This window comes from Coloeus monedula (genome assembly GCF_965178545.1).
Source record: "Coloeus monedula genome assembly, chromosome: 30".
NCBI classification, from domain to species: Eukaryota; Metazoa; Chordata; class Aves; order Passeriformes; family Corvidae; genus Coloeus; species Coloeus monedula.
In genome coordinates this window covers 3702904-3713837 of record NC_138810.1, presented here as the reverse complement: position 1 = coordinate 3713837, position 10934 = coordinate 3702904, and the positions used below count along the sequence as shown (strand labels likewise).

Genomic DNA, 10934 nt, shown 5'->3' with positions numbered 1-10934 from the left:
AATGTTCTCCTCCTCCTCCTCCCCTCCCCAGGCTGGAAAAAAACCCCCAAAATGAACAAAAATCCTCAGGTTTTGAGGTGATTTGGGTGTTTTTTAATGAGTTTCCTCAACGCGAGGTGGCCGAAGGGAAAGGTTGCAGGGAATGGTCACTCCCAGCGCCCAAAAATGAGGGCCGAGGGCACAAAAATGGGTTGGAAAAGGGGGAAAATGGGAAAAATCGGGGTTTGGAGCTGGAAAAGGGGGGGAGGAGAAGGGTCTGGGGTGGATTTTTTTTCCAGCGTGCACAAAGGGCAGCCTGACTTCGCCTCCAGAGTGGATTTTTTACAGCAAAACCTCGACTTTATCCCCTTGGAATTCCATCCCTGCCAATTCCAGCCGTGGATTTCCAGGGGTTCGTTGGAAAGGTGGGGGGGAGGGGGGGAAATTGGGGGGAAAAAAAGGAAATAAATGAAATAAAATGGATAAACCCCGCGGTTTTCTGCCTTTATTCGCTCTCAAGGACAGCGAGGAGCGGCCAATCCAGAGGGAAAAGATTCCCTGGATTCTCGCTCCCGGTTTTTTTGGGGGCTTTTGTTTGGTTGATTCCGACCTTGCCGACCACCATCGCCACCAGCACCACAACAACACGCGAGAAATGGGGGGAAATGGGGCAAAAAAGGGAAAAAATCGGAGTGGGAAGGGAAAAAAGACGGAGTAAAATGGGGGGGGGGAGGGTAAAATGGGGGGAAAGGGGAAAAAAAGAGAGGAAAAAAGGAGGGAAAGAAGAAAAAGGGGAAAAAAGGGGAGAAAGGGGAAGGAGAGGAGAGAAAATGGAAAAAAAGGGGGAAGAAGGGGGGAAAGGGGGAAGAAGGAAATAAAAGGAAAATAGAAGGAAGCAAAAGGGAAATAGAAGGAAAAGAAAAGAAAAGAGAAGGGGAAAAAAAGGAGAAAAAAGGGAAAATGAAGCGGGGGAAAAAAGCAAAAAAAAAAAAAAGGAAAAAAAGGTGAAAAAAAAGAGAAAAAGGCCAAAAAAAAAAGGAAAAAAAGAGGAAATCTGGTGTTAGCCCCTGCAGCCCCCCCCAGAGCCCCCTCCCCTCGCCAGGTGGGACCCACCCCGCCCTCCCCCCCCGGGACCCCCCCCAGCAATGACAACAACAACAACAACAACAAAACCCCCAGAGCCCCCGCGGAGGGGCTGGGGGGGGGCGGATTTGGGATTTTGGGGGGCCGGGGGGGTCTCGGGGGGGGTCCTGGGGCCGTTTTTTACCTGTTGAGGTTACCTAGGGTGACCTCCCCGCGCTGGCATTCGCTGCCAGGGGGACGAGGCTGCTGCCGGGAAAAAAAGGGGGGGGGGAGGGATTTGGGATATTAATGCGCCCCTTCCCCCTGGTCTTTATTAGGGGAGGGTCCCCCCCCCGAGAGGAGGGGGCTGGGGGCGCGGGGGAGTCGCGAATCGAGGTTTTTTTGGGTCGTAAATTCGCCGCCCCCCCACCCCCACCCCACCCCCCCCCCGAAAAAAGCGGCCGAAATCGGGGTCATTTGGGCGCTGCAAGAGGCGGCGGAGGGAGGAGAGCGGCGAGGGGGAGAGAAATTGAGAGCAAAAAAAGAGGGGGGAAAAGGAGGAAAAAGGAGGGGAAAGGAGTGGGGAAAGGGAGGGGGGGGGGGAAAGGAGAAGAGGAAAAAAAAAAAAGGAGGGGAAAAAAAAAGGAGGAAGAAAAAGGAGGAAAGGAAAAAAAAAAAGAAGAAAAAAAAAAAGGAAGGGAAAAAAAAAAAAAAGAAGGGAGAGGGAAAAAAAAAAAAAAAAAAGCCACACCACCGGGATTTTGAGGAATTTGCCTGTGGTGTTAAAGGGAAGGAGCAGAGTTCCAAGAGAAATTGAGAGAGAGAGAGAGAGAGAGAGAGCTCTACCTACCGACAGATTACAAGAGGAGTCAAGAGCACCGAGCACCGCGCGTGCAGACACACGGAGCCACCATGAAACGCCTTTGAGAGCGCGTTTAAAAAACAGAACCAAAAAAAAAACCAAAAGCAACAACCCTCCAAAAACAAAAACAAAAAAAAAATCCTGAAAAAAAAAAAAAAAGGAAAGAAAGAGAAAAAAGAGAGAGAAAAGGAAAGAGAGAGAAAAGGAAAGAGAGAGAAAAAGAGCCACTCTTAAAAAAAAAAAAAAAAAAAAAAAGCGCAGGACTTCCCCAGTCCGGGGACGAGCCTCGCTTGGCGTTTTTGGTTTTATTTTTCAGAATTAAAGCGGGTTCTTTTTGCTGCTTTTCAGCCGTTTTCCTGCGGTTTTTTTTTTGTTGTTGTTGTTGTTGTTGTGGGGTTTTTTTTTTGGTGTTTTTTTTTTTTTTTTGTCCTTTCTTCTTCTTCTTTTTTTTTTTTTTTTTTCCTTTTTTTTTTTTTTTTTTTTTTTTTGCATGCGAGGGTCATGAGTTCCTACTTTGTCAACCCTCTGTTTTCCAAGTACAAAGGCGGCGAATCCCTGGAGCCAACTTACTACGACTGCCGCTTCCCCCAGAGCGTGGGCAGGAGCCATGCCCTGGTGTACGGCCCGGGCAGCGCCGCTCCCACCTTCCAGCACCCTTCCCACCACGTCCAGGAGTTTTTCCACCACGGCACCTCCGGCATCTCCAACTCGGGCTACCAGCAGAACCCGTGCGCCCTGGCGTGCCACGGAGACGCTTCCAAATTCTATGGATATGAAGCTCTGCCCCGGCAGTCGCTCTATGGGGCGCAGCAAGACGCGGCTGTGGTACAATATCCTGACTGTAAATCGTCGGCCAACAGTAACTCTAGCGAGGGACAAGGGCATTTAAATCAAAACTCGTCTCCCAGTCTCATGTTCCCATGGATGAGACCTCACGGTTAGGATCTTGAGCTTTTTTTTTTCTCCCTCCTGCTTTGATGTGTTTGGCTCGGTTTGCCGGGTTCGCGCTGGTTTTGCTGTGGGTGTTTGTGTGTGTGTGTGTGTGTGTGTGTGTGCGGGGGGCTCTTGGAATGCCGCGTTCGTAGCAGAATTCCCACCTTTTAGCCCAAAATCCCGGCCTTTTCCGGCTGAATTCCCACCCTTCGTCCCGAAATTCGGACCCCTTGTAGGGAAATTGGGAGCTTTGCTGTCAAAATTCCGGCCTCTCAGCTCGAAATTCAGACTTTTTAGCCCCAAATCCCGAGCTTTTATCTCGAAATTCCGGCCTTTAATTCTAAAATTCAAACCTTTTAGCTCAAAATTCAGAGCTTTTATCCCCAAATTTCGGCCTCTTCTCCTAAAATTCTGACCTCTTCTCCCAGAATCCCGACCTTTCATCCCCAAATTCAGACCTTTCATCCCAAAATTCCGGCCTCTTCTCCCCAAATCCAGACCTCTCCCCAAAATTCCGACCTCTCGCCAACACGCCCATCCCCACTTAGGCATATATGTATTGGTATTTATATTTATATTTGTATTTATATTTATAGTTATAGTTATAATTCTATTGATATTTATATTTGTATCTAGATCTCAAAAAAAAAGAATAATATCAGCTGGGACCCAGCCGTTTGCTGCTGACCTTTCTTCTTTTTTACCAAAAACAAACCGAGGGGATTCCCTGCAAAAATAATAATAATAAAAACCCCTTTAAATCGCAATAAAAGTAAAACTTGGGGTTTTTTTTTAGGGTTTTTTTTATGGCTTGCCTCGAGGATTGGCAATAAGATACGGCTCCCACGAGGTTGTTTGCATGTTGATAAGAGCAGAGCTCTTTAAAATGTCACAAATGTCCTTTTTTAACCGCTGGGAGACGCAGCCTGAAAGGTGGGAACTCGTCCTGAGGATTTCCTGATATAGAAATATATATTTTATTATTATTATTATTATTATTATTATTGTTATTATTATTAGTGCATCTTGCTTCCTAACGCCTCGAGAGGAAAAGTTGCAGCAGGGAGGGGAAAAAAAAAAAAACAACTTAGCTCGGGGCTGTGGGGTTGGGATTAAAAAAAAAAAAAAAAAACAAACCCAAAAAGCAACAACAACAACAACAAAAACAAAGAAAAGGAGTGGGAAATTCAAAATAATTCGGAACTTCAGCCTGGAAAAACGGCAGGGGGGAAAAAAAAAAAAGGGAAAATAATTGAAAGTTGCAGCTCAGCCCCAAGGTTGTGCAGACTCCGGGTAATTCAAACCATGTGAAGGGCGATGGGGATTCGCAGGAGCGGAGCAGAGCCCCCCCAAAAGGTTTTTATTCCTCCCCCACCTCTGCCTTCACCCCCAGGAAAAAACTCAACCCCGCGGGAAAATTTCCAACATTAAAAATAACCCTCCCCCCCCAAAAAAAGGGGGAAAGGAGAGGAGCTGTGGCTGCTGGCGAGAGGATGTGGCCCAGGGGCTGCGGGAGAGGAAAACTCGTTATTTATCTAAGCTTTGACCTAGAGGGAGGCTCCGGGACGGGATCAGCTCCATCCCGAGCTGGCTTTTTTTCCCCCAAATAAATTGTTTTTCTCATTAGCGCGCGAGGAAGTGCGGGGGCTGCAGGCGCAGCTCTTTTCCTGTCTTTTTTTGCCCTCATTTCTTTCGATTTTCTCTCCTTTCTTTCCCCCCTCTCTGTCTTCGCTGTGGCTGCGAACGCCCCTCTCGAGTTGTTTTTCCAGACAAATCCCGGGCTTTGCGCAGGGAAATCCCCGGCTCAGGGTTTGTTTTGCAGAGAAAAATCCCGATTTTCAGGGAATTTGGGCAAAAAGGAGCTCCCCCCTCCCCAACCCCGCCCCCCTTCCCTGTGTTTTGGGGGGAATGCCTGGAAAAGCAAAAGGGATTTGGGGAGTTTTGGGGCGGGGGAGGGAAAAAGGGGATGGGGAGGGAGAGGGATAAAGGAGTGGATGAGGGGAAAGGGGGAAGAAAAGGGAAAAAGGGAAAGAAATGGGGAAAAAGGAAAGAAAAGGAGGGAATAAAGGAGGGGAAAGAGGAAGAAAGAGGAGAAAAGAGAAAGAAAGAGGGGGAAAGAGAAGGAGAGAATGAGAAGGAAGGAGAGAAAAAGAGTGGAAAAAAGGAGAAAAAGAGAAAGGGAGAGAGGGAGGGAAGGAGAGAAAGAAAAAGAAAGAAAGAAAGAAAGAAAGAAAGAAAGAAAGAAAGAAAGAAAGAAAGAAAGAAAGAAAGAAAGAAAGAAAGAAAGAAAGAAAGAAAGAAAGAAAGAAAGAAAGAAAGAGAAAGAAAGAAAGAAAGAGAAAGAAAGAAAGAAAGAAAAAGAGAACAAGTAAAAGGAAAAGAAAAAGAAAAAGAGAAAAAGGAAAAGGAGATGAGGGACTAGAGAGGCTGCAGAGGGGTCGATGCAGAACAATGCACCTTTCCTAGGAAAAACGAGTATTTTTGGGAAGAGATCGGAGCTGCCACGGGGATTTCCCCTCCAGAACCCCCCTGTGGGGCAGCTGGAAGGGTCCTTTGTGCATGAGCTTGACACCCACCTCCCCCAGCGTTCCCGGGAATCGGCCCCAGCGTTATCCCGGAAACCCCAGCGCTGCCCTGCAGCACCTGGAGGGCGAGAAAGGGCGGAAAGGGGGCAAAAAGGGCAAAAAAAGGGTAAAATCTGGGTGAGAAAGGGTAAAAGAGGGGTGAAAAGGGGCAGAAAAAGAGGGGAGAAAGGGGTGAAAAAGGGGCAAAGAAAGGGGGGAAAAAGGGGTGGAAATGGGTGAGGAAGGGGTGAAAAGGGAGTGAAAAAGAGGGGAGAAAAGGGCGAGAAGGGAAAACACAGAGAGGAGAAAGGGCTAAAAAAAGAGGGATGAAAAAAGGGCAAGAAAGCAGCGAGAAAGGCACGAAAAAGGGGCAAAAAAGAGGCGGAAAAAGGGCGAAAGCAGCCGATTATCGGGGTGGGTTTTTTTTTGTTGTTCACCAGCAGCTCGCCGAGGTGCTGGGGCCGGGCAGAGGAGGGGGGGTTGGGGGGGGGAGAACAGAGGAACTGAGAAGTTTTGCGGCTTTTTTTGTGCCCCCACAGCTCCCGGCAGACGCAGCGGCCGCCAAACTTACAGCCGGTACCAGACCCTGGAATTAGAAAAGGAATTCCTCTTCAACCCCTACTTGACTCGCAAGCGGCGCATCGAGGTCTCGCACGCCCTGGGACTGAGCGAGAGACAAGTGAAGATCTGGTTCCAGAACCGCCGCATGAAGTGGAAAAAGGAAAACAACAAAGACAAGCTGCCCGGGGGGGTGCGGGACGAGGAGAAAGCCGAGGAAGAAGGGAACGAGGAAGAGGAAAAAGAAGAGGAGGAGAAAGAAGAAAGCAAGGACTGAGCTCGGCTCAGCTCCCCTTGAAGTCGCGGTTTTATGGCAGATGATAAATCGAGATGTTTACGACGGTCATTTGCTTTTATAGAGTATAGAATGGAGAGGCTCACCCAGCAGTAACTACCTGTCAAGCAGTTGTAGCCTTTTTTTATTGGCGCGGAAACTTCCCTTATTCCTGCTTTTTTTATCCTTTTTTTTTTTTTTTTTCCTTTTTTTTTCTTTTTTTTTAAAGTCCCAGAAATGAGCGCAGAAAAGGAGGGGGGGGGGGGGGGGAAGAATGAAAAATGAAATGAAAAATGAAACGAAAAATGAATGAGAAGAGAAATGAACTCGCTAAAGCGAGGTATTCCCAGCCTTAAGCCGGGCTGGGAGGGAAATGCCACCGCTCGTCCCAAATTCGGATTTATTTAAAGAGCTTTGACTTTGTCCCGGTTTTTACTGTGGGGTTTTTTTTGGGGTTGGGGATTTCTTTTTTAACCTCGAGGGTTTTTTCCCCCTCCCAATTCTCCCGAACGACCCCGGAGGGGGAAGCGAGGGAGCTTTTCCCAGCTTTTCCCTGGAATTGTCCCTTTTTCCCCCGCGGAGCTTTGCAGGGCGAGCCTCACCTGGCAGCGCCCCTGAACCCCCCCCCCCAATCCCATCGTTTTTCAGGAATTTTTGGGAATCCCTGGATAGGCCAAGCCGCGCTTCCCACCCCTTTTCTCCCCCCCGTGTTTTTCCAGGCGCTGTTTGTGAGCACTCGAAATTCTTCCTGTACTACCTAAAGGGAAAACCTGCAATAATTTAATTATCGACCCTAATTAGCAACCAGGGGCTTCCAGATCTTCAATTTCGCTCCGAATTTATTTAAATGCGAGAGGAAGAGAGAGAGAGAGAGAGGAGAGCGAGCTGCGTTTTCGCCCTGATGCAAGCTACTAAGTAGCCAAAAAAAAAAAAAATTAATTAATAATACTAATAAATAAATAAATAAAAATAATAATAATAAATAAATAAGAAAAAAAAAAGAAATAAAACCACCAACCAACCTTGTATTGTACTTATCACTACCTATAGAAGGAGTCATGCTTTGGAAGTATTTGTAATGCGGTTTTATTGTCGTTTGTTGCTGCTTATTTTCTTGGAAATAATGATGATGATGATGATGATGATAATTAAAAAAAAATAATAAAATTAAAAAAAAAATCCCAACAACTGAAACTGCCTAGTTGAGAACGCACAGTATTGTATTATTTTATTGTGCTTATAAAGTAGTGTAGAACTAAATTGCACTGAATGTAGAGTTATTATCTATTTGTCTTGACTTTTATCTGTTCATGCTCGGAAAATAAAAAAAAAAAATAAAAGAATAAAAAAAAAAGATGAAAAAAATCGTCATTTGTTTTATGTAAGAAAAAAAGAAACAAAAATTAAAATAAAATTAAAAATAATAATTTAAAAAAAAGCGATCCCATAGTTCTGCGTGTTCCACCTCTGAATGTAGCAAAATTCCCGCCGGGAAAACATTAAAAAAAAAATCAATAAAAAAAAAGGAAAAAAAAAGGGAAAAATGAAAAAAAAAAAAAAAATTACAACACTTCTGGCCAGCGTGGATTTGTATTGTATACGTGAGACATGACGTCAATAATAATAATTATTCTAAGAAAAGAATAAAAAAGGTTTTAAAACGAGTGCGTTGTGCGGGGTCTCTGTTTCCACCGCCCCACTGTGGGACCTCACCCTTCAAATCACCTCTGGCTGCAAAAAGCACCGACCTCGAGCACCTTTTCTGGGGGGAAATCCCAATATTTTGGCTCCTTTTTGGAGGACTCCCCCTGCGAGCGGGGCAGCAAAAGAAACCTCATTAACCGTCGCTGTTAATTGTCCGCCTGGAGCTGCGGGGCCGCCGAGAAAAAAATCCCAATAAAATCCAAATATCGAAAGATTCCGGCGTTTTGGAGCCTTTTTGTCGCCTCTTGGAGGGCTGGGAAAAGGGACATGAAGGAGATTTGGGCTTTTCCCGCTTGGAAAATCCCCTTGGAAAAAATCCCGGAGCGCTCGAGGGGCAGGAAAAATCCTGGGATGGGGCAGGAGCCGCCTTTTCCTCGCTGCTTTTTGGGTGGGATCGCGGCGCTTTCGGGTGAGGGGCGCGGAGATTGGAGGTGCGGGGACCCCGATCCCGCTCCCGGTGGGAAAACGCGTCCCCAAAAAACGTGGGAAGGTGGCGGGGACGCGGCGCCCTCGCGGGTTTCTCCCTCTCTCTCTTTAGTTATCCCTTCATTCCTCGATTCCTCCCTTTCCCCACCCGCGAGGAGAATTCCCTTCTTTTATCCTCCCTTCTTCCCCCATGGACACCTTATTAATACAATTATTAATAGGATTATTAATGATACTAATGATTCTTATTACCATCAATCCCGCTTTTCCCCGCCGCTGCGGGTTTATATTTTATTCCCTTCCATTCCCTCCTCCTTTATCCCGTTTTTACGATGTTTTTATTTCATTCCCACCCAAAACCCTCGCGCCGCCGCCTCCGGGGCTGTCGTGCCCTTCTCCAAGAGGAGGGAAACTTCCCAAATATTCCCATCGTTCCCGTCAATCCACCTTTAAAACCAATTTTATCTCCTTTTCCCCCCGATTTCCCCCCGCTTTTTCAATGATAAATGGAGCAAATTCCCTGATCCGAACTTCCCCCCAGCCCGGGATTAAAGGGATTTAAACGCCTCAGGAGGGTTTGGAATTGCTGGATGCTGCCCAGGATCTTTGGGAAAGAGGAAGGAAAAAAGAGGGGGAAAAGGGGAAATCGGGGAAGTTTTGCAGCGCAGGAAATCGGGACTCGCGTGGGCGCTCCCGCAGCGACATTTGGGGCATTTCCAGCCCAATTTTTGCTCTGGAATGGGGTTGGGAAGGGGGAAAATGCCCCAAAAATGGGATTAGAGGGATGGGATCCCGCGTGGGCGCAGCTCCCGTGGGCGCCCAGCCGCGAATTGCCCGAAATCCCCAAATCGGGGAGGTTTCCCCTGAAAATCCCCCCCCTCCAAAATCCCTGAAAATTCGGTTTATTCCCGTTTTTTCCCTCTGGAAGGCAGGCAGGGAAGGTGAGGGCTTTTATCAGTCATAAAGCAGCGGTTTATGCTAAAAAGCGGATTTTTGGGGGGAATATTTATCCAGCTTTTCCAACGAGGAGCTTTTGCCTCCCTTCATCACGGGAGGGATGCGAGCTCAGCCCTTCCCAGCCATGAAAACCCCCCCAAAAATGGGTGAAAATCAAAGATTTTCCACTTTGTCGCCTCAAAAAAAAAAAAAAAAATTAAAAAATTAAAATCTCTCTCCGAGGCTCGGCAGAGGCGCGGGGAGGGGAGAGACGGAGAACTCATCAAAGTGTTTAAAAATAATAATAATAAAGCCAGGGAAAAAGCTGCTTTCGCATCCCATCCGTCATCTTTAAACCCCCAAATCCGCCGAGTTTTTATCCCGCCGTGACATTTATCTCCGCCGAGAGCGCGCAGTTAAATTATGGAATTACGGCCGCTCTTTTCTTTTTTTTTCTTTTAAGAGGGGAAAAAATGTTTATTTTCTCATCGTCTTGGGGTGACATCCACTTATCTCCGGAACCATTTCGGGAGGCGAGGAAAAAAAAAAAATAAAACCAACAAAACTAACAGAAAAAAAAAAAAGAGATTTTTTTTTTGCCTTTTTTTTTTCCCTCCCTCTTTTTATGGGGGAATTTAATTCGAGGGAAATTTCGCCGCTCGCAAAGTGCTTTATTTCGAAATGATCCTCGCGCCGGTATTACCGAAATTAGACCCATCCTCGCCGCCTGAAATAAGAAATATCGGCCCATTCCAAGCTTTTTTATGGACCAATCAAATTTTGCAGCTTCTCCCCCGCTTCCGCGGGTTGTGAAAAATTGCGGAGCCGAGCGCGGGCAGATCGCTTATTCCGCCTTAATTTATTATTCCAATCACAGCCTAATGCGGCCGTTAAGCGCAAAAATTCGTTCCGTTTTTATTCTGCCCCCGAATATTGGCGAGACAACGAATTTCTGGGGCGTTAAATTCATTTTTTATTTTATTTTATTGGGTTTGTTGTTGTTGTTTTTTTTTTTTTTTTCCCAGGCGGAGGTGGGAGGGAGGGGAGGAAACTCCGCAGGCTGGGTTTGGGCTTAAAAAATGTTAAAAAGCGCAATTCCGCTTTTATTTGGTTTAACTCCGATTTTTGAACTCCCCCTTTCAAATTCTCGGCTCTTTTTTTTTTCATTCCCCCTCTCGTCTCCCGAAATCCCATCATTAAATTTGGGAAGGGCCGGCGATTTGGGAGGGGACGGTGGGAAATGATGGAACTGGCTACAAAAATTCGCACCCAGGTTACTTTGAAGCATCAAAATTTTCCCTTTTTTGGTTTGGTTTGGGTTTGTTTTTTTTTTTTTTCCCCATTATGGAATTTATTATCGTGGAAAAATGGGATCTCCATTGTGCTCGGGAAGCTGTTGTGGTCGGAGCTTCCCCCCTCGTAACTTTTAACTACCTGTTATAAAATTTATTGGTGGTTTGTAAAGTGAATAAAGTAATTTCCCGTCCATCCGGTCGCGTTACAACCTTTGTGTCCTTCGGGCAGCCCAGACACGCGGGGGGAAAAAAAAAAGAAAAATAAATCCCCAAATCCACCCCCCCGCCACCTCTCTCGGGGTTGTTTTCATCAATTAAAATGAAATTAAGGCGCGGAATTA

At 46.4% G+C, this 10934-nt stretch overlaps 1 protein-coding gene across 1 annotated transcript; it reads left to right on the top strand.

The window, feature by feature from the left end:
- Positions 1-2404: 2404 nt before the first annotated feature.
- HOXC8 (homeobox C8) lies at positions 2405-6235 on the top strand (the record flags this gene model as incomplete). The annotated part of the gene is made up of 2 exons (XM_082298984.1): positions 2405-2840; positions 5940-6235. 2 exons carry the CDS (start codon positions 2405-2407, stop codon positions 6233-6235), a joined length of 732 nt encoding a protein of 243 aa, XP_082155110.1.
- Between the last annotated feature and the right edge of the window lie 4699 nt (positions 6236-10934).